Source organism: Candoia aspera, chromosome 9 (genome assembly GCF_035149785.1).
Source record: "Candoia aspera isolate rCanAsp1 chromosome 9, rCanAsp1.hap2, whole genome shotgun sequence".
NCBI classification, from domain to species: Eukaryota; Metazoa; Chordata; class Lepidosauria; order Squamata; family Boidae; genus Candoia; species Candoia aspera.
In genome coordinates this window covers 17,263,158-17,287,136 of record NC_086161.1, presented here as the reverse complement: position 1 = coordinate 17,287,136, position 23,979 = coordinate 17,263,158, and the positions used below count along the sequence as shown (strand labels likewise).

Below are 23,979 nucleotides of genomic sequence, written 5' to 3'. Positions count from 1 at the left end.
CTCAATCAATTCCCAAGCAATCCCAAGCCCTTCCCCCCAGAGTCAGCAATTCCATCCCCTTGCAGGTGCTCCTAATGGTTACTGCCAGTCTCTGGGTAACGTCCTTGACCGGTCGAGATAGCCCAAACGTGCATTCCTCTGTGCTCACGTCACCCAGCTCGCTGCCTGGCACCAAGGAACAGTGGCAGCCCCCTCCTGTGCAATAACACCTGTCAACACCAGCATCGCATAGGAACTGGTTACGAAGTTTCAGGAACATTGGAACAGGAACCATGACACAATCACTGCACAGTTGTCCCACCAGCTATACAGCTTCCTTGGCTTCCCGCATTGCAATTAAATACATTTCAGATCAGAAAAGGAAAGCTGCCCCTGGGGAGAGAGCTGTATGGCAGAAAGAAAGGAAGGAGGGAAATGCTAGGACCTTCTGACATTTTGCGACAATTAAGTACCCCCAAAAGCTCTTCCAAAAGGAAGTTGATACAAAACTTAATGCAATCTAAGAATGAGATAGAACAACAGAAATTTTGGTTTGGTTTGGTTTGGTTTGGTTTGGTTTTGCTGAAGGGAAGAAAACTGGGGGAAATGGAAGATAGACTTTGGCAAAGTATGAATATGTCTATCCAAGCAAAGTATCAGCTTCTTTGGACATCCCTCAATTAACACTGATACCCACCGGCAACGGGTAACCTTTTTAATGTTCCATAAAACCCTCTGGTAACATTCTGTTATTGGAAATTAAAATGTCCCTCCCCCTGCAAAACCATAGTGGACTGAGCCCTCCCACACATTACTCCTCAAAATTGTGAGCTTGAATTGCAAGCTGATATGTTACAGCTAGTTTGGTGTAGTGGTTAAAGCATCAGGCTAGAAACCAGGAAACTGTGAGTTCTAGTTCTGTCTTAGGCACAAAGCCAGCTGGGTGACCTTGAGCCAGTCACTCTCTCTCAGCCCTATGAAGGAGGCAATGGCAAACCACTTCTGAAAAACCTTGCCAAGGAAACTGCAGGGACTTGTCCAGGCAGTCTCTGAGAATAAGACATGATTGAACTGATTAAAAAAAAAGAATTTGTAAGCCTTCTTCATTGTAATGCCACTGCAACTGAAGCCCAATTATTTCATGGTAATCAAGCACTGCAGATGAGATAAAATAAGCATTTCCAAAATAGAGATAGACTGGGAGGCTTTGCACAAAACACCCAGGTCAATTCAAAATTGAGTAGCTGCATTCACACTTGCTAAGCTTGATTAGTATTTAACTGTGGTTAGGCTTTGGGTGGCTTTGCATGCTGTATGAACTCGATGCATTGTGCAAACTCAAAAGTGGCTTAATTCAATAACCAAGATAAGGGTGTTTTACACACAAGGGGTCACTTTGCATATTTTTCAGAGTCCCAAATGAGAACATAAGATGGTCCTAATAGACTTCCCCTGTTGCAGTTTAAATCTGAAATAATCCAAAGAACTGGATACATTGCAAGGACAAGAATCTAAGGGTTCTGATTAATGGCATATATTAGAAGGAAGGTTAAGGTTAGAACACAAGAATTCCAGAGAGTGCTCTCCTTTCAAATGAAAAACCTATATATAGGCAATTCAGGATATAGAAACTCTTCTTTTCCTCCTCATTTTCCAGTGTAGGAGGCTGAAAGCTTCCCCCTTTTGTAAAGAGGGGACAGTCTGCATCGGTTCCCTTTTTCATAATTGTCAGCCTTTTTATCAATGTAAGAAGTAACTCTCACAGTCCTAGCTACAAAAGAGATAAACCAAACCAACAAATCTGTAATTTACCAATCTGGACACAATAGTAGATTCACACATTTTTGATAATCCATAGTTGTTTAACCCTGATATGCTGATCGAGTCACAATTTGTTGGAATCATACATAACATGCAACCGTAAAGTATGACTTATAAAACACAGAGATTCACATATTCTGCCAAGCCATGGTTTCTCAGACCATGATATATTGGCTAAGCTACAAAAGGCTGAATTCACACATGTTGAGCCATAATCAGTGGCTTTCAAATCAAAATGGCTGCACTGATGTGATATGCTAAGCCAGTACCAAACAAAGTATATCATAAATTAGCATTATGTGAGAATCTGGGTATTACTAGGATCTAATTTCTTCAGTAAAGTTTGTGTGATCTTCTTAGAAATTTAAAGGACAGGCACTGCAACTCATTGATTAATTGACCTGACCAGAAGCAGGACAAATAGGAGCCAGGGTATTCAATAGTGTCTTGAGAGGGGCATTGCAATTCTGGGAATTGCCAAATTCTGGGAAATTGGGGGCATGTGATTGGTTATACCTCCCATATCAGCCATTTTATGAATGGGCAATCCTTCCAGCAATGTAACCAGAAGTAGGAATAACCTTGAGGAACAGGAGGAAGAGCTACAACCAAGCCAATGGTCAGATAAAAGAAATCTGAGTCCAGGACAGAAATGTAATTTGAGAAAGCACAAACCTCCCTAGTTATCACAGAGATAAAGAGGGGGGAGGGGGGAGAAGCATATTCAGACTTGCAAGATTCTGTTACTGTAACCTTACAATAAAAGTAGTATTAGCATTCATAACTCTGGTTTCCTAGTCTGGTCTATCACAAGGGGCCGACAAGCAATCATTTCAAAACAGGTTTGCCATATTCCAAATGGGCCTAACGGTCTGAAATGGTTAGGGATGCCTCCTATCATTAAATATGTGCATGTATAAATAATTACTATAATTTACAGTACTCAATATTATAATGGGAACAATGTTCACCAGATGGCCTATGGGACAGTTCAGCCTTCTGCCTGGACATAATGAGTGATGGTCAGCCTAAGCCTATTCCTCTGTCTTATGGCTCTAGATTATGAAAGCCAACTTGAATAGGGCAGACTAAACCATGGGTAACAAAATCACAATGGCTGGGTACACACACCCTGTTATCCAAAAAGGTTAGGGTTTATTCAGTGAACTTTTCTTCTCTCAGGGATCAAGACACAGCCTAGATGAGGTTCATAATAGTTTTCTTTCCTAGTCCTTGACCAGTTCAAGCCTTGCACTGGCATAGCTCGACTATATTGCATTGAGAGCAAAATGCCCCATGCCTGAGCCTCATGGTGCAGGATGTCTCCTCTTCCTATAAGGACATAAAGTATGCTTTGCATGCCAGACTTCAATTCCTGACAATGCAGGAAAGATTGAGAAAAGCCCATCCTGAAATTCTAGAGACCCTTAACCAGCTACTCTTAGCATTGGATTAGGCTGAGTTCAAACATCTTTCTAAGCTTTAGACTGGCTGCACACACTGAGCTACGGCATAATGTAGTTTGCTTAGCTTAAATTTGTGGTGCTGTGTTTTGTTGGCTGGCCAGTTATGGCACATGGCTAAGCAAACCATTGCTACCTCTAAGGTGTGATCTGTTCTTTTTAAAACAGGATTTGTGGGAAAGTGTTGCATGACCCTAACTGGCTCAGGCTCAGTTAATAAACCATGGTTGAATCAAATCCATATGTTTGTGAATATATAAATCCAGCAATATAAAGCAGGTTCTCTTTCTTCATTTCTGAAGTAGGGGATATCAGTGGAAGCTTAGCTGCTGCAACTAGCAGGCATGGAGAAGCTGATCCAAATTCCAGATGAAGGTGAAGACCAGTGGACACCTTCACTGCCATGATCCCTATCTGGATTATGAACCTTGTATCAGCCTTTTGCTTTATTAAAACAAACATAATCAATTCCTGATTTTCTGAATGGTGTAACATTGAGTGTGCTTGATGGTGGGCTATTATATACATGCCCAGGACTACATGAAGGAGAACCTGGATGTCCCAGAAATCTCTGTTGCTCAAAGAAAGGTTTACATCCTTTCCCTCCCCCTTCCAAAAAGGTTTTAAAATTCAGCCTTCAACTTTCACTAAAAAAAAAAAAATCTGTCTCTAATTTCAAACTGAAATAAGCCCCCAGCATGGTGGCCTTTGTTTTGTTTTCTTCTCCTCAACTCCTCCCTGGCATTGCATAACAAAAGTGTCTAAATTCACACCATCTGGCCAATAAAGACCTAAAGCTCGCTGGCTGACTGGCTCAGCCGATCCTGTCTGCTGCTGTCTAGTCTGGGCCTTGTGGCGAAAGTCACAGCTGTGGGTCTCACTTGCTCTCAATGCAACTCTGTTATTAGCCAGCTGTAGGCCTCGAGACTACTTCTGTTCAAATTATAATACCTTTTCACCCCCCCAAGCATCAAGGGCAGAGAGGTTTCCGGCAACAGCTGAACAAAACACACTTTTCGTCTTGCAAATAGTTGCCAAGAGAAGAGGAAAGGATTATTCCAGGAGGAGAGATGCCTTATTTTTATTTACACCCATCTGACAAACCAAGTGTTTGCACAGATATTCTGTTCATCTTAGAAAGTATTGCTGCCCGATGCACCTAATGTCTTCATGCCAGCAATTTTTGTTCGGATGGCAGTTTCATTAAAATCAGTGGGACTTCAGAGAGCATGCATTGACATACAGGCAGTCATCAATAACACAAACAGCTTGGCTCCTCCCCGAAAATGCTAAACAAGAATGCTAATTATTGTGAAACAGAGATTTTCCTTTTTCTACCAGTGACACATCACTGCATCTGCATAAATATTTAGACAACATTCCTGCTAAGCTTGCATCTGTCACTCGGAGAAAGATGTCGGGATTCTGGATACACTTGTCTGCATCCAAGCAGAACAGTCACACCATTCCATACGTCAAATTTATGTTTATTTTCCAAGGAAGGTTGATAAGAATGGTCTGTCACTCAAAGACAATGGGCATCCACTTTTAGCAGCAAGGGTAGTAAAGTACATTAAATTTTGATATACTGTTACTAATGCAGACTAAACTAGCAGCTTTAAAAATTGATGCACTGATGAAATCAGCCCATTGCAAGATCTGATTGTGGTGCTTAAAATAATGTCGAGATTAGCTCCACTTTGAACGTTTTTTTAGACTCAAGTCCAAAGCTAAGGTATGCAGTAACTTTAAAAATGAACAAATTAACACTTCTAAAAGTTAGGAATACTATCCAAGTAAGTTGACTGATGTTTCAAACCAAGTTGTCTTATTGGTTCTACCAAGCTGTTGTATCTCATGAAAAGAATATCAGGAAAATACCATGCTTCCTTAGCTGGTTTATAAAGCAAGGCACCTTCCAGCTAACAAAAAGTAATGTTATAATTATAAAGTTAAATTCTTACACCACCCCCACCCTCCCATGGCTTTAAACACAGGTTAGTTATTTGGGCGAATATAAGAATAAAACGGATGGAGAGAATAGTATTTGTGCAGTGTCACATAATCATACATCTGTGAAGAAAAAATGCCAGCCTCAATTTGGTATTATTCTAAGAAAAGCTTTGCATTCCAAATCCTTTTCCGTCCTTGTTTTCTAATCATCCTACAAAGTTATACTTATGCTGCAGTGTTTTTTAGGAAAACCATCTCTGTTTCTAAAACTCGGCCAAGTTCTCAAGAAGTCAACAAGTCAAATGCAAAATATGAGCCTTGCATCTAAAGGAGATGCAAGTTAATTGCTTCTTTTCTCGTAGAACTAAATCTTGAACCCACGAAGTAATAATGTTTGCCACTGCATAAAGGAGCCAATTTTTCTAGCCAGGGGTGCATTTTATTTCATGTGGCTTCCAGATATCATAGCAGCAAAACAGTTACGCCTCTTTTTCACCCAGTTTTTTCTGCCCCCCATTTTTTGGAGTTTTGGAGGGGCATTTAAAACAAAATAGGCTTGTTAAATCTAGCAAAATCTTAACAAACTTTTTTTTGCTTGCTACTTCTTAAAAAACAAAACACTGAATTAAGCTCAGTGAGAATGATTTAAAGATGGCTTTAACTCTCCAATGGGATTTGATTGGGTGTGAACCATGCCCAGTTACATGGCAGCAGCTAAACAATCTTCACTGATTTGGAAATCTAAGCAAGATTGGACCTGATTAATACTTGGATGGGAGAAATCTCAAGGGTTCTTTGGGAAGCTGAAAAGCAATATCCCAGGAGAAAGTGAAGAGAAACTGTTTCTGTATTGCTGCACAGAAACCTACATAAATATATCCCTGAAATCGGCAGAAATTGAGTTCATTTCAAAGGAGACCAAACCTTTTCACTTGCACCTATTTTGTGCATTTTCACCAGCCTTCCTTGGAGGTCATTGGATTGATTTAAAACAGATGATTCAATCATACTTCACTTGAGAGTTAATTTTACTGAAACCTCAGATGAGTAGATTATGAGCACTGAAAATGTAGAAGCACTAATGAGGTAAGAAATATTTTCACCAAAATTATCTCTCATTTCCACTGAATTTTAGATTGTAGATAGTTAAGGCTGGAAACCTGTTCTCTCTGCTTCTAGCTAACCAGAATTTTTTATTAGTTCATTATTAAATTTGTAGTTCCCCTTTTTGGAAACAATTGTGCCCAAGGAGGCTGGCAATAAAACACAGATAAAATAAGAGTGATCATTACAACTTTAAAATTCTAATTGGCTACATATACAAAAACGAATCAGTAAGAAAACTTCTAGCAAACAGGATATAGTTAAGTCATATATGTTACTGTGACCCCATTTGTCATGTCCAGGAAGGGATACACTAGCTTTAACTGCTAATGCATTCTCGCCCATCATCAAACCCAATCCTTCAGATTCAGTGCAGAGTCCCCAAAATACCCAACTGCAAACCTTAGCCTTTAAAGAAAGTATCATGCCATCCATTACAGCTTGAATTCCCCATTCCCTGACCAGCCTATTGACTGACAAAAGGCACCACTGGATTAAATTTCCATTTGTTGGTCCCCATCTAGTCCATTTCTAACAACAGACACCGATTTTGAAATTTTGTAGCTTACCTGGATTTAGCCAGAAAGGAGTGAATTGGGTGGTATCAACATATTGGTGGCATCAAACCCTCATTGGCATCAGCCCCTCCTAATAATCTTTCTTAGTGCATTTGCATATGTGTTAAATAGCATGGGGGACAATCTTCAAGGCAGCAGAGCCAATGAATGCAGCATTTAAGGGATTCCCTTGGTAACATCTTATGAAATCATGTCCCCAAAACACAGAAGCAGCCATAATAAACAGCATCTTTTAGTTCTCAAAGTCCCATCCCAAACCAGATAACCCAAAAGCTACTGAGTGTCCAACAGAACCAACAAGAACATATTCCCCCTATCCTACAGAGGGAAGCAAAACTGTGTTTGTCCCTTAACTAAGCCTAAAGCCAGACTGAAACAGATCCAGATAATGCAACACATTCAGATATCCTGGAAGCTGACAGGTAGCCCTACCTTGCCCAGGAATGGAACATTAGATTGGCTGGAAATTTCACCAAAATTAAAACACACACACACACTTATCTGCTTGAGAAAGGAGACTGTTCTGTAGCAGAATGGGTGGTATACCAACCAAACTTATATTCGATCTGCTAAACTGGAAAACTGTAGATTAAACTGATATCCTGAAGATGACATTTGGGCATGAATGTTGTGCTGGAGATCAAACACAATAAACCCTGAACGATGTGGAGAATTATAGACATTCGTTCCGTAGGCCCCTCTTCTCCCGGCCTTCTGGAAGAATGTGAAGAGCCGGCTCTGCCACCTCGCCTGGGGTGGGAAGGGGAATAATTCTTCCTGGGGGTGGCTGGCACTGTAGAGCCCTCCTCACTGAATTAGATCTCATCGCCACTTGGATTCTATATCTATTTTTATCTTCTATTTATATTTGGCTCTTTGTGTCTGTATTTGTATATGTTTACGGTTTTAATGGCAATTTTATTGTAAGCCGCCCAGGTCCCCCTTTTTGGGAGAGATGGGTGGTGATAAAATTTTCAATAAATAAATAAATAAGCAAGCAAGCAAGCAAGGGTTAGTTTCTTATTTTCATTGTATCTGTGCTATTATGCCAGCCAGCTATTTGATTATCAAGACCCCCAGGCAAAACTTTCAGAAACAATAATCCCAGGGTACAAGAGAGTCATTTCACAATAATGTTGGTGAGTTGTTCACATTAGCACATTTGGGTAAAATTAAATGTGGGTTGGAGTTCAAATATTCTCTCTTTAGTTTGGAAGTCTTGAGACAGGGCCTGCAGTATTTTTACATTTTTCACAGAGCTTAGTAAGACAAGGGGCTCAAAAAATAAAGGACACCTAAATTAAAAAGGGGCTGTTGGGATCTTGATGTTCGCTGAGCTTTTCTTCTTGCAGAGGTTTCATTGCTAAACTAGGTAACATTGCCAGTGCTTTGACACAAGGGTTTGCTGGCTTTTATTATCCTTATTGCACACCAGCAATCAGTGCATAGATAAGGGAGAACCAACACAATAAGCAGGAACAATCTAAGATAAATTATGCAACCAACCAAGCCAGGTAGGTCAGTCAGAAACAGCACACCAACCACAACTCTAACCATGTTAGTGAGGACAAGCTGGCATACCTAGCAGTTCAGCAAACCCCACTTCCTTGTACTAACTATGTTACTTAGTTTGGTAATTAAACATTTGCAAGAAGAAAGCCAGGCTCAGTGATGTAATGGTATGTGGGAAAATCATTGGGAGCCTGGGCTGAGGATGCTGCCTGAGGAATGGTCGGATAAGAGAGGGCATAGCCCACAGCTGGATAGTGGGCTGGTCAAGAGGCTCAGAAGGGACCCTTCCTAGCTTCTCGGATGATAAAGGAGACAGCGGGACAGCAAGTACTTTCAGACTTGCAAGATTGATGTCAGCTTTACTAGGTAGACCAGACAGGAAACACAACCAGATGAGCTAATTCTACTTTATTGTAAAGCTACATTAACAGAATCTTGCAAATCTGAAAGTACAATTCTCCCCCCATCTCCTTTACAGCCCAAGAAATTAGGGAGGGTCTCTTCTGAGCCTCTTGCCCCACCCACTATCCAGCTGTGGGCTATGCCCTCTGTTATCTGACTGTTCCCCAGGCAGCTGTCTCTCAGCCCAGGTTCCCAAGGTCTTTCCCACATACCATTACAAGTGAACACCAAGATCCTAACATTTCAACCCTGAGCTATGTATATTCTCCACTATTGCTAAAAAAAGGCAGCCAGACCCAGACTGCATGATCCCAGTGACCACAAGGTGGCAGCAAAGAGTTGGAGTGTGTTGTTTCTCTTTGCTGCCTTCTAGTGATCATGTGGAGTTTTGCATCCGAGATCTGGTTGACCAATTAAAAGGCCACCAGAATGGCTGGCAGGGAGTGGGAATCATGGGTAATGGAATCCAACACCATTGGATGGTCTCAGGATGGCATAAACATTCACAGACTTTAGATTCCTATAGTTTGTACTGTAAGAAATGTGTTTCCTCAAGACTTTATTTTTTTTTTTCCTGCAAACAAAAATGCAGCCATCCATCTGGAAACAGGTTAGAATCAGATTAGAAAAAGCTCAGTCTGGATTCATAATTGATCTCTCCTTTTGCCTTAAGCAAAAATGAGCTGGATTCATACGCTATGTTAAACCATAATGCAGCTGATTTGGATTATCTTAATTGTTGAATCTTGCCTTTCTGCTTCATAATCTAGGGAATAGGGCATAGCAAAAAGAAATTGGAAGTTAGTCAAACCATGGTTAGCACAATGTGTGAACCCAAGTGCTATTTCCAACAACTGTATTCCCACAACCCAGGCTTGTGCCCATTTTCTCCAAGCTTAAATCATACAGATAGGCATGCATTTAGCTCTTTGTGTATGACCACATAACAGCTAAAACTTTCACCTAGTTCAACATACGCTGCCTTTACTAAGGAGTAAATCCTATTCAACAAAAGGGCAGGCTCTTTAAATATACCTTTTTCCAGGTCAGTTAAGGACCTAGTGACCTGCATACATCTAGCATGCTAATCTTGGTTGAGTGTGCATGACTTAATGTTGTGCAAGCCCAGCCTGTTGTATGAACTCAGAAAAGGAGAACACAGTTTCCATGCTTTATAACCCAACCAGTGAGATTAACTTCTAAGTAAATTCTCTTAATGCTGTCACTTAATTCATTGCATTTGCACCTTTACCAAGGCATAGATTTCCACTTGAACCAAGGAAGTCCTTCTAAAAGGATGGGGGAGTCCCTTTAGATTCCCTGTAAACCTTCCAGAATAGACTTCTCTAACATTGCCCCCTCAGATACATTTAGGATTAGTTTAGGATTCTGGGAGCTGCAGTGCCAATATGGCCAAAAAGCACCAGTTTGGCAAGTGTCTTTTTGCACACTGCAATATACATACTGTATATATTCCAGAAGGAACCACCTTAGAAAAGCATGCCCTGTGCAAGAGAAGAAAGAATGCCCAACCACTCAATTTCTATAAATAGTGGGTTTAAAGTAATTTAATTTTGAAGATGGTATCCCATTAATCTGAATGTTTCCAATTAACATAAACTAAAATCAGTCTTCCAATCCCCCTGAGAGGAGGCAGAAGGTACTGTCATATCCTGATGATATTACCTGTTGCATCTTTCCATCAGTCTGCAACCTCCTTGATCACTTCCTGATCCAGAAAAGCCCAATGAAATTTTAGGGAAATGGGAGCAGTCAAGGAGGCTGGAGATCCCTAGACAAGTTACTGTCCAAGGAGAAGCAGAACATCCTACTCAATCACTGTGTCATTAAAACAGAAGCAAGAAAGTGGTATTCAATAGCATTCCACTGACATTTTCTCCCCTGGGGTGGGGGTGGGGGGAGGAAACAAACTATTTTCCATCAAATGGAGAAGGAGAAGGAGATTTCTGCAGAGCACTATTTGGAACTGTATTATCTAACAGATGATTATATATCATAGTCCAGGTGCCATGCTAACAAGAAAGAAAAAATTAAGAAGTGTTGTTATTGCTAAAGCCACCCAGTACTTATTTTGTTGCTGTTGTTGATTTGTTTCAGTATACATCACTTACCTGAATATGACCACACTGAACGCAGATTTTCCTTCTGAGTAGACATGCACTGGATATTATTGCACTGATGGTGCATTAAATGCAAGCATATTCATACCTTGTTAAAGGGGGCAACCATGACAAATGAAAAAGCTCAGTATTTGGTGGCCCTAAGACCAGAGATGTGAGGATAGGACTGCAGACTTTGTGTGACTTTAGGCATGCATGCAGATATGCACAGACACTAATTCAGAAGCCAGAGTTGTAAGAGTCAAATTGCTCTATTAAAGTCAAGGAAAAGATGATTAAAGCTTCTCTTTAGAAAGATCCCAGTCCCTTACAGAGCAGAATCTTTAGACAAGAGTTGGGTGAACACTCCCAGGTCTTAAGATCATCTGTCTTAATACCATCTAATGTCTAACCCTTCTCTGGAATTCTTTCCCTGTTCTCAGGAAAGCTTAAAAAAGAGAGAAGCTTCCTGGATTGCTACCATGGCAGGCCACTCCAGGGCCTTCTAGAAGTTGCATCGCACCCTTTTCCTACTTTGCTGGAAATATTCCTTGATAAAAAGAGCAGGAATGTCCATGTGGGTGTGTCCTTTCTTTCCTGTCCAAGAAATTTGGAGGCTATGTTCACACATAACGCTAAGCCAAGTTTCCCTTCCCTTCCCAAGTTTTTTAACAAGCCATAATGGATTTGGTCTGTGAATAATGCAAAGCCACAATTGAACAAAGGACATTAAACTCAGACATAAGTCAGTGAATGCCAGATTGAATCGTCAGATCTTTTGAGAAGAGAACACTCCACCACTGTTTTCCTAGATATTATGTTTTTACATTTTTATTTAGAGCATTAATTAAGAATACTTCCAGATTTTGCTTAATGAGAAGGTGACCTTCTCATCCCCTTGACTGGGTAATTAGCCTTCACACCAGTGAAAACTGTTCAGCACACTTTTGTCCAAATATGTCCCACTTCTCTTCCACCTCAAAAATTTCCAGCTGGCCACCCATCTAAGGAATAGCAGCAACTAGGCCTGTTTAGCTACTACAGAGTGATTGCATCACATGCCATCATCACGAACATAAAGGAACAAGATTGTCTTACCTGCACATAACTTCATGGGTGAGTAGAACTCTGCACATTTCTGGGTTCTTGTTTTGTCCTTCATAGGTGATGGGCTATAATAAGAGAATGTGGATGAGTCAGTTTAAAACAAACAAGACATTCTTTTCTCTGCTATGATTTACCAATCTGAGCTGGGCTAAGTAAATAAAAACAGACCTAGAAATTGTAAACCTTCCAGAATAGACTTCTCTAACATTGCCCCCTCAGATACATTTAGGATTAGTTTAGGATTCTGGGAGCTGCAGTGCCAATATGGCCAAAAAGCACCAGTTTGGCAAGTGTCTTTTTGCACACTGCAAGAGAAGTGCTACCTAGAAACCCTCCTTTGAAGCAGCTTTCATAGAAGATATAAGCTATCCCCATTAGGATGTGGTGACTATTTTTCTGAATAGCAAGAAACATAGATAGGCTGAGGTTAAAGGATGGGAGCGGGAATCTCACCTGTTTTGTGACTGAATCAATGAGTCTGACAAATAGATCTTGTTCAGTCCTGACACCTACAGGGAACAGGAAGAAAAGAGATGGGAGCAGGATAAACATGTGATTCTTTAAAAGGATTTGTTCCCCACCCAAGTACCCATTTTCACTCTTTAGATGATTGATAGACAGGCAGGCAGGCAGGCAGGCAGCAGGCTGCCTTCTCTCATAGGTAAGCTGTTTAGGTGAGGAGACACCATAGCGCACGATGCTAAAGTACATACATATTTCATTCATATACAGCCACCCACATGATCCATCACACCCACCTTCTTCAGCCTGAACCATCCAGACTTGGTGGATGATATTTAGTGGTTCTAAGAGCTATAATCAAGACTAATAATCGTTACTATGTATCAATAACTCCTTCCTTTCTAACATCCTTCATCAACCCACATTTCTCTCCACTCCTTCTTCTTCCCTCCCTCTCCCTTTTTCCATGGTGACCTCAGGGTAAGACTTTGGGGCAAATTTCCAGGGTGTCATTCAGCAGAATGAATCAGAAGGCCTTCAAAATACAGGCAGATTGCCTTACCATGTTTTTAACAAAGTAATAATATGTAATTGGATCCTAACTAAGTCTTACTTGGAATAGTTAAGAATAAAACTGCCGTTGAATCAAGTTTGACTGCCTTCATGCAGCTTTCTTGGCAGTTACCAAAATGATCAGCCACTGCCTTTTCCAAGAGTTGTTTGTTTGTTTGTTTGTTTCCAATCTAGACAACAGCCCCAGAATTCCCAGGTGGTCTCTCAACCCAGTATTAACCAGAGTCAGTCCACTTAATTTCTAAAATCAACCAAGGCTGGCTAGGTGCTGCTTCAGATAGACCCATTACAATCAATGGAGCTTAGGCTATTCACAACCAACTTAAGCCGCACTGATTTCATTGGCTCTAGTCCAAGTATTACAACTAGACCTAATCTTTTGCCATTCCTGGTGCAAAACCATCTAGTCCCACATCTAAAATTATCAAACTGAACAATGACTAATAGATTCCCTATCCATTCTTTCTCTGCTTACATTCACTGAATGTGCTAACCCAAACTGTGATTTGTTTATTTTTCACTTAATATATTCTATAAATCCAAATGTTGTGTTTTGTAAGCCATAGTTTATGGAGCAGTGTGTTATTGGGATTGAAATGCATTTTATAAATCATAATTAAACAAGACAGAGCTAAGCATGATGTGTGAACTAGGCTACTCAGTCACATACAAAGAGATACATGTACATATACAGCACATAGACACTTGGTCTGTTGAGTACTTATTGGGAGGGAAGCCTAAATATCTCGCATCACACAACAAACACTTTCAGATGGAAATGGAAGGGTCTGATGATTTGAAAGACCAAGATGATGGCCTTGATGCTCCTCAAACTTATCCAAAGATTGTAGAATATACAGGGCATCAGGAAAAGGAAGGAAGGAAGGAAGGAAGGAAGGAAGGAAGGAAGGAAGGAAGGAAGGAAGGAAGGAAGGAAGGAAGGAAGGAAGAAAGAAAGAAAGAAAGAAAGAAAGAAAGAAAGAAAGAAAGAAAGAAAGAAAGAAAGAAAGAAAGAAAAAGTCATCCAAATTTGTAACCAGGGCTGGGGAGAAAGAATGAGACAAGCAGGGCACCCTTTCTGAAAAGCCAATGCTTTCCTCCCTCTGAATATAATAGATGTGGTCAGGAAGGACATCAGCTTCCATTAAAATGCTGGAAAGGTGGGCTGAAGGGCTTGTAGGTCCATTCAACTTTGTGGGCTGCAAATTTCTAAGTGATAACTGTGGAATATCTTTATTAGAAGAAATGAAAGTGTGAGCAATCTTTTCTTGTTCTTTACGAGATAGGCTGGGTGCTAAACTCTTGAAAAAAGGGTAATGCAAAAATCCCTTCCTTGTTATAAAAAGGAAACTCCAGTCTGGATTTGTACAGTAGAATTTGTTAGTGAGGATGCTAGTAGCATCCACACTGAAATTGACTTGAGATGTAACAAACACTCTTTGGGTGATTTCCATCCTTCCGAGGTTGGTAAAATGAGCACCCAGCTTGCTGGGGAAGGTGATGACTGGGGAAGGCAATGGCAAACCACCCCGCTCTATAGTCTGCCAAGAAAACTTTGCAAAAGCGGCATCCCTCCAAAGGGTCAGACATGACTCGGTGCTTGCACAGGGGACCTTTTACCTTTCGCATTCATTTATTGTCTTTTTCAAGTTGTTGGAGGTAGCATAATGCCACACACACCACCACCCCCAATACCTGGGGAAGTGTCCCTCCACCCAAGACTGCCTTCCTCTGTGACTTTCCTAAATTCAAATTCCAATCAAAACAATGGCATAAACAGGAGGAGGAGAGAGATCAAAACTATATACACATTACACAATTATCTACATGCTTCCCACATTCACACAACCTGTAGGTTAATACATATACTCACATTTGTCACCACATGATGGAGACTAGGAGACCAACTCCACTATTAAAAAAAAAAATGTCCCGCATTGCCTTGTCTCAGAGCAGCAGGATCAGTCATTAAGCCTTCCCCAATCTGGTGCTTCCCAGGTATACTGGAAGACACCTTCAGGACTATTGCAATACCCCGCCCATCATGCCCAGCCAGGATAATGCCCATACTGGTTACAGATTATGTTAAATGCTTGGATGAAAAGCAAGCACAAAAGCCTAAGGCGTAGAGTAGACTGGGAAGTAAAAAAATGGGAGAAGAAATTTCCAGAGAAAGGCAAAGAATTTCCATATTGCTGCCAAGAAAACTATACAGACATGTCCATGAAGGGATATAGGTGTGTCCATGACATCACCAGGGGTTGATAGGTGGCTTTACCTTTCTCACACCTGGAGGGCACCAGGTTGGGGAAAGCCAACCCTGATAATTAGCTTACTCTTTCAAGGCCCTTTGTTTGGAGAGAGATGGAGAAGGACTTACCATTGCTATATAGAAGCTGCAATTTGTAGTGTGTTCCATTATTTGTTTTCTCATTGCCCTGTTCCTGAGAAGTAAAAGAAAAATGGTTCAGAAAGAGTCTGGGTTCTCACATCAAACTAAGCCCTTAATTCTGGCTTATTGGCTAATTCATTAGACTGACTTCCCACTACCAGAAACCATGGCTTATAAATCACAATGGCTGGCTTGACACAACATAATGAACCAAATCTAAACAAGCCGTATTATGGGTCCTGGGATGTGTGAACCCAGCTAGCGAGTTCTCAGAAGCAAATCCAATCCATCAGTCCTTGCTGCCATAGAATTAATAGCAACAGCCGAATCTTTCCTCCTGCTTGTTCAGCTGTAAGTCCCAATAACTGTGTTTGCCAATGCTTACCCATGGATAACTGAATCATGGTTTATTCAATTAATCCAATTGTCTGGGCTCCCACAGCCTATTGAATTGTAAACTAGACACATAACAAGTTGGAGGTTTAATATGTTCTACAAGTTACAGCCTCTAAGCTCAATGAAAACTTAATATTTGGCAACCTGGACTTGGTAAGGAGATTCTTTTTAAGACTAATTAGTTAACTCTTGCAAATTGCTACATGGTTTACTTAGAAGTCAGTTCTGTGGTGCTCATTGGGCTCTGCTACCAAACAAATCTATATAATATGGTCCCACTTTAAGACTCACAGGGGTCCCTCATCAGGACCCCTGAGGAAAGAGACAGATGTTTCCAACTGGCAGGGATCCATTATGCTTTCCTGTCAATAGCCATTCCTCAAGTGATGGATATGCCAGTTTCATACCCATACTCTGCAAGGGGAGATAGTTCGTGGTTTGGGTCCTGCTGAAGGACGGCTGAGTTGGGCAAATTCTTTTTCTTTCTGAAACTTCACTGTCTTGGGAAGGTGGGTTTTGGACCCAGTCATATCAGAGAAAATGTAGTGTCCATTTAAAAAAAAAATCCAAGGTATGAAGTCAGAGAAAAGAAACTGAAAATAGGGCAAGTGAACCTTTTTCTGTCGGGACCCCAATCAAGTAATCAATGTCAGTTTAAAAACTAAGGGAGACCTTAATCGCAGCGCCAATAGAGTGGAAAGTCACAAATACCTAAATGTATATTCTTGACCGATTGCATCGCCCCTTCCCTCCCCCGCGGCAAAGAGAAGCCCTCAGTCAAGACTGCAACTGCAGTCCTAAATCCACCCCTACTGTATTCTTTCGGAGAAAACCGCCCCACGCTTCGGGAGGGCGTAGATGCAGGGAGGAATGACCTGGCGCCTACGGGTGAAACTAACAAGCCCCCCTTGAACTGCGGGTGAAATTGACGAGAGCTACTGGGGCGAGTCCCGTCCCAGAAACCAGAGGGGGTAAAAAGTTCTCCTCCCCAGTTAGAAATCAACCGCAGCCGCCCTCCCATCATTCCGGATCCGTAGGGGTCCAGATTCGCGCGGCATCCCTTCCTAGCTGGGGAACGAGAAAGGGGCAGCTTTTAAACTCGAGGCTGAAATTGACCCAAACCGCAAAGGAAACCCAGGCAGGAGGAGGAGGAGAATTATAATTCAGGAGCCCAAGATCCTAGGATCAGGCCTCTTTTTGAAAGAAGATGCCTGGATCCCACTGCGATTATGGGAAAGACCTTCTGCTCGCAACGGATCCCGCTAGACCCCTCCTGGAAGGGAAGGCAGGGGCGAGCGGGTCGGACGGAGGCAGGCGAGGGGACAGAAGACCCGAAGGAGAAGGCGGTCCTTACTTTGTCGTTTTCCACGAAGTCTACGAACGCCGTCCGCTCGATTTCCACGGGCTGGCCCTGGCGGTCGTAGAGAGCCAAGACGAAGTGGAAGAAGTTGGATTTCCTCAAGTTGGAGGGCGGTTGTTTTTCGAAGTGAGCTCGAGACAGAGCCACGCCGCTGGGGAGGAAGGAGAGGGCAGCCGCGTTAAGGCAGAGCGAGCGCAGCCCGCAGCCAGCCAGTCCCCTCGCCTACAGCCGCGCTCCCGCCCAAATCCGCGCGCGAACAAGCGCAGCTGCCTCGGGAACACGGAGCAGGTTCATTCCGGCGATTGAAGCCCACGTACCCGATGGCCGGGAGGCCCGATTTAATACCCCGGGGCAGGAAACTTCACACGCAACCCCACGCTGGACTTGTTCGGATTGGGATTAGCTGGTGGGGGAATTTCGCCAACGGTGGTCGGGAAACTACCTTTCCTGGGTTAGCGAATTGTGTGAACCCAGCCAAGGGTCTTTGATATTTCATACCCTGGCTTGGCGCGAACACAGCCAGTGGATGCCTCTTTCGGTACGCATTGCGCTGTGGTCGCCTTGAAAAACGGAGAGCTCTTGACCTGCCAATCGCCCCGCCGGGTAACCGAGGCTGAGTTCACACAACGCCAGATGACAATCCTATTGCGTTTTCCACGCTAAGAAATGGGTCGTTTTATGTTTGAAGCCTTAGGGTGAAAAAAGTTTGCGGAGACGAGAATCCGTTTCATTAGACTCTATTCACACATTATGTTAACCCTTAAGCACAGTTTATTTAATAACACTCAGCTGGCTAGGTTGCCGGACACGCTGAATCATAAACCACGATTTAAAAACCAAAGTGACTGTGTTCAAGAAACACTTCTGCACCAAACCCCACCCCCCAAACTACCTTACGATTTAGCCGGTCGTGTGAACCGGGCCGCAGACACAGAGAGCACGCCAGAGCAGTAGAGATTCTGTGCCTGTTCCATTTCGGAGACATTGTCCCACTTAACGCCCTTGTCATCCTGTTTCTGCAAACTGAAACTACTTCTGCACCGCTGATCTTGACGAGGGTTAAGTTCCTAAATCGCCCCGTGGTTAAATGAACCATGGGTTCCTCCTTTGACTCAACTTTCGAGGCTGCAAGAGCAAGCCATCAACTAACCACACGTTAGATTAAGCTAACATTCGGCCAGTTAGCGGTTCAGTTTACCCTGAGAATGTCGCTGGTATATTGAAGTTATTAACAAACTTTCCCTGTCATCCGCCCCCCCCCCTCCATCCTCTCGTGGACACGCGGAAGGTGCTCAAACCTCGAGGTGCTTACAAGACAGCAAGTGAAAAGAAGGCGCACGGTGCGGGAGGAGGAGAACAAGCGATTCACCTGCTGAATTTCCCATTTTCTCAAAATTAATTATATCGCTGAGATGCTCCTCCCGCAGTTTTGAAACCGAAATTGCTTTCTTCGTCCCAATATTTCACGGCAAAAAACGAACGCTGCAATTCTACACACCAGCACCCGAGCCCTAGGCAGAACCAACGGGGCTTACTTTTGAGTGGACACGGATAACCGTTTTATTTTGCCGTCTCCCACCGCGGTGACGCCACGCACCAAACGGAACGGCTCCCTTCTCCGATCGCGCTGCCATCGGGTATTAAACAATAATCAGGGTTGACCCAGCTTGGAGGGACAATTTCAGGATACTTCATGTCACCACCAAAAAAAAAATCCCCCGCTTCCATTTCTCAACCTTAACCCTACCGACAAGTTTCTAATCAGTACTTAACTAGCAGGGCTGAAAAACTCGGAATTCGGAGAAGATTCGCACGCTTTCCCATCTAGGACCTCAGAGATTGTCCCGAAAACTCAGGTGAGCTTTTATTATTATTTTTTTTCCATAGAAAACCACAATATTTTGCGCAGCTGAGCTTACACGGAAGTAACCCCATGGCAATCAGCTGAAGCCACTTTCGGACGGAGCTAGCATCAACCCTCGCACAGCCTACTGAACCACAAAGAAGCTGAACACGTTTTAGCTGAGCTATCGTGCGAACCCCACCCAAGTCATTAGTTCAGGATTCCGCCGAACCAGGAACACTGGATTAGTTTTAATAAACGGTGCTTGAGTGAACCACGGGTAAGCGAGTCGGGGGAACCCAACCCCAAGGCAGTATTTCCCGGACTCTGATCCAGCTCTTTACGCTCCTGAGGTGGGAGGGTCAGCAAGCTAAAAGGACAGGGCGGACAAAGAGACTGCGCTGCTCTAGGAGTCTAATTCGGATCAATGCTGGATTATCAATAGCGGTAGGGGGTCTCTCTTTTCCTCTTCCCTCCATATGGCCACCGCCGCCTAGAAAACGCATTGATTGGGGGAGGAGTGAAAGTAGGGGCTGCACTGGATCGGAAAGTTTATTGATTGTTCGCCTATACTCAAGACATAATCGAGCCGCTGAAGAAAAAAGAAAGACCTTCCTGGAGCCGCGGGCTCGGTCTCTCCCTTCCCCCAAAAAATACATTTTTTTAAAAGTTCCAGGGTTTCAAAGGGGGGGTTATTCCAAGTTTTTGGGCTGGGTAAGGAGACAATCCACGTACTTCTGGCGGGGAAGCCCCACCGGATCCGAAGGCGGTCTCTTGGAAATCAACGCATCTTCCCCACGAGGAGTCAGAAGCCGCTCCGTTCGATCCGGCGTCAAGCTGGCCCGGGAATCACGCCGGAGCGAGTTTATTCCAAGTCCAGCTTCTTTGGGAATCTCGAGTAGAATCGCTGGCGCTTCAACCGACTCCTCTGCTCTTCCCGTTTACTCGAGAGTGAAGCTCCCGAGGATTTTAGGAAGGCTGGTGCCAAGGTTACTTTCGCACTGGATCGCCCCTTGCCTTGCCTTCCTCCAGTTCTTATCTTTCTTTGCTCCGATCCTACGAAAATACTCTAATACTCCGAAAGAAATTTCCCTGGTTTAAACCGGCCTTATTCCTATATAAGGAAATTTCCCCGGTTTAAACCGGCCTTATTCCTATATAAGGAGAGAGATTTCGGGTTGAGGCTTGAAAAGCCCACTCGCTGTACATGTTTACTCAGAAGTAAACCCCGCCATATTTAAAGGAGCTAAAGTCATTTTATATATACTTGCCAAGCTGAGGAGTTTAGGATTCACATAGGACACAACAATCAAAAGACAAATTTCAGCTCAATAAAGTCACCAGGTTTGAACTGGAATGGATAGATTCATATCAGTGCTTAGGAATAAATTTGGCTCGATTAAATGTTTCGCGATACCCGCATCTCCGTTTAAAGCTTGCAAACGGTTCAGAAGTGTAGCCTTACCCAAAACGCGATTTTAGACATATTGAAACTTAGGAGGGGGAGCTATTTTCTACTAGATTTGCTCTGAATTTCACCTCCCAAAGCTTGGGCCGGGCAAGAGTGGTTTAGTATCGGAAGGGCGACTTTTTCCCCAAAAGGTCAAAAGACCAACTTTCCAAGTGAATGTGTTTAAGACCAGAGACTAATTTTGGATTCGTTCAGTCCTTGCACAGTCTTTGCATCCCTTTTAAAGGAGGAATATTTGCAAGGGAAGGGAAACTGTCGAATTCCCTTGATGGGGTGGTCCAAAACCACCTTCCTTTGTAGCCACAGAGAGGATCGAGAGAGATGTAATATTGGGGGGGGGGGGGGGGAGCAAACAAACCTACAAGCCAGCTTCGCGCAGGCGTGGAGTCAGAACTGTACAAAATCCCGCTTTTTAGGAATCGTGTTATTGAGTGTAGCTCACTCACCGAAAGATTTCACAAGAGATCTAGGATCTTTTCCTCCGGTGACTTGTGGCTGCTGCTGTATGGTTGTATGCCCCCGGGTGGGAAGGCAGGGAGACCTGCCCGAACCGTTAAGGCGCCCCACGCACGAGAGAGACCCACGCACCCCCGGCGAAAGCCGACCCTGTCGTTTCTTCTCCGAAGGGAGAACTTTACCCCTCAAGAGAGGGAGAAAAGGGTTTACTCTGCTCTCTTGAAGGGTAGATCAAAGCAACCTCGGGGTATCCTGTCCCTGGCCTCCAAACGCAACTTTTTGCATCAGTCCACCTCTTCACTTGGGGAGGGGGTGGTTTGCCGGCCCTTTCGCAGCGTGTAATTCCCGCTGCATTTGAAGCCAAGCGGGCTTCCTTTACTTGCCAACCTCCCTGGAGCTGGAGTGACCCCTGAGGAGGCGAGGACAGGGTTGCAGGGCTGGCGGGGGCGGGAAGGAAAGTTTACCAGCCCCTGCTGCCATCCTGCTGAAGCCCCTCTCCGCGGAATCCAAAAGGGGTTTACTCCAGGGTAAGCCTTTATTTGCATAGCAGCAGTAAAAGGGAAGCGCCCAGGGGGCAGGAGAAACCAGGTGGGTCGGTTCTTGTTTTTGCCCTTTATGGCGTTTGTTTTCCGGTGGCTGCAACCCTGACCGTTTGGAGCGAGAATGCTCTCCGTTTCAGGAGCGAACGAGTTGTGAAGGCACTGCATCCGTGGCCGAGCCCTCTGCGTCTTCCGCACCGAGTCCCGACAACGGCAAGCATCGGGGCTTAATTCCAGCTTCTTCCGAAAGTCCGGCTTGGATTCTCTTCCTGCCACCAGTTTAGAAAGGGAATCTCCCGCGCAGAGCAAAGGTCTCCTACTTTTAATCCGTGGGGAAGGATCACACGGGAGTTCTGTGCTCCGCGGGGCGGGGGGGGGGGCTGCGAAGTGCGATCCCGAATCCAGGAAGTCCCTAAACTCAGCAGGCGTTGCTTCCTATCTTAGGGCTGCGAAGCGTGAACTGGGAGCAGGCCGGTGCGAATAAAGCGGTGCAGAGCGGGCGTTTCCTGGCATACGTGCTCCGGCTCAGTGGCCCAATTCACACAATCCACGAAACTCTTAAGTGTGATTTGCTTGCTTTGGACTCATCATATTCCTGGAATCCTGCCATTTGTGGCTTGAAATTCGCTTGTTCCGAGAATCCAGGCAAGGTTGGTTTATCTTATAAAGCCCGATTAAGTAAGCCGCGGCTTTGTTGCGCTGTGTGAATTCAGCCTGTGTCGGAGCGTGGGAAACTTAACCCGCTTGGCTCCCTTTTAGTCATTCACCCAGGCAGAGGGACTCAGCTTCCAGGCACCCAACGCCCTAAACCTGGTTTGGCCTTTTAACTCAAGAAGTGCAAGGATGGCCCTGACCTTGCACGCCTTTGATATCAAGTCCCATTGACTTCGTCGGGTCTCCCTAGCCGGGAATCTAGCCCCTTGCTCTAGAGAAAGCGCCGCGTTGAGGACCCTTGCTTAGCACGAGCTTTTCAACGGAGTTTAACTTGAAGCAAAGTCCGAGGAGGCGACCCCAGATCCAGAGCATAACCACTTTCTCACACTGCTCCAAGCCACGGTTCGGATAACCCAGGATTATTGAATAAGTCACCATCGGGTGGTGTTCTCAAAGCACTCTGGCCACCCACCACCCTTGTCACACCTCAGCTGCTGCATTCGCTAAACCCGCCAACCAAATCAGCCAGGCCTAAACGTCATCTGCCGCCCAGTCCTAAATTCACCAAGCGCCTTCTCAATTCCACTCCCGCCTTCAGGAGGCTTCTGCCGAACACCAGCCTGGGTCGGGTTAGAATTAGCGCGTGCTGATCAGATGGTTAGGTTCGCGGGCAACCCCCACCCCACACGCTTTACATCCTGAAATAAATAAGGTAAACAGTGCCTCCGCTCCCTGTATGCTACTCGAGAGGAAAGCGTTCAGTGCCAAAGATTTTAAAGGCTGGCGTTTGGAGGGAAGAAACTTCGGGTGGAGTAAGTTTTAATGAAGACCAGGCGAATAGCCCGTGGGGGCCACCACTACCCCAGCCTAGAGGCGTTTACACTAGAAGACGACGACCGCTGATGGGAATGGCACTTGTTCTTAAGAGAAGGAGCTGGGCAGCATCACTCTAGGGCCGTTTCCTCGAAAGTAAATTTGGTGCCACGCATCAGCTCCTAGAGAGCTGAAGAGACCGGGCTGTCTGGATTCCCAGACTTGCTGGAGAGAGGTTCAGTATCCTTGAGAAAGAAAAACGGGGCTCTTAAACTCCTCTGGGCGCAGTCCCATCCACCGCCTACTGAAAAGTGAACCCCAATAACGTCAGGGAGACTTCCTTCAAAGTTGACTAGGCCAACGACCCCACACCCTTCCTCGCAACTGGTTTTGTGCTATAGTGAAAGTGCCGCGTCCTTCTTCCGTAAGGATGCGAAGATCTTCCCAGCCCAAGTGAATATTCTGTATGTATGCAGGAAGCCAAAAAAACAGGGAAGAGACCGCCGCCCTGGGGTCGAACGTCCAAAGGGGCCTGAGGAGCACAGAGGGCGATGGCAACCACCCACGAGCCCAACCAGGAACGGGTCAGCTGCAAACTCAAGATTTGATCTACTTTACCTTTGAGCGGCGACGTTAGCATCCACCACGCCTACGTTCCTGACCCAGGAGCGGACCGGATCCATCTCCGACCCCAGCACCTTGTCTTTCAGGATCGGCCCTCTTCCTAACGTATCTTGGATCCCAAACATTTAAAAAGTTTATTCCAAAACCCAAACTAGGCTTCTCGGCGGAGCAAACTTCCAAACCAGCAACGCACGCACCAATTCCTCTCCGAGCGAGATCAGCCTCAGCGGGCCGCCTCCGCCTTCCGGGACGAGTTGGAAGTTCTGGAGGGGCTTTGTCCCCCACCCCCGGTGCTTTAAAAAACGAAACAAAGCAAGCCTTAAACAAAATAACGGGGGGCGGGTGGGGGGCGGGTGT

The 23,979-nt window shown here is 44.4% G+C and overlaps 1 protein-coding gene across 1 annotated transcript in view; it reads right to left on the bottom strand.

The window, feature by feature from the left end:
- Nucleotides 1-23,747, bottom strand: part of EBF2 (EBF transcription factor 2) — a 233,625-nt gene extending 209,878 nt beyond the window's left edge. Inside the window, exons 1-5 of the mRNA XM_063311109.1 lie at nt 23,617-23,747; nt 17,217-17,373; nt 15,455-15,518; nt 12,493-12,548; nt 12,031-12,104 (exon numbers count right to left, since the gene is read on the bottom strand). Of these exons, the coding sequence (XP_063167179.1) occupies nt 12,031-12,104; nt 12,493-12,548; nt 15,455-15,518; nt 17,217-17,373; nt 23,617-23,747 (482 nt within the window). The remainder of the gene's footprint in view (nt 1-12,030; nt 12,105-12,492; nt 12,549-15,454; nt 15,519-17,216; nt 17,374-23,616) is intronic.
- Between the last annotated feature and the right edge of the window lie 232 nt (nt 23,748-23,979).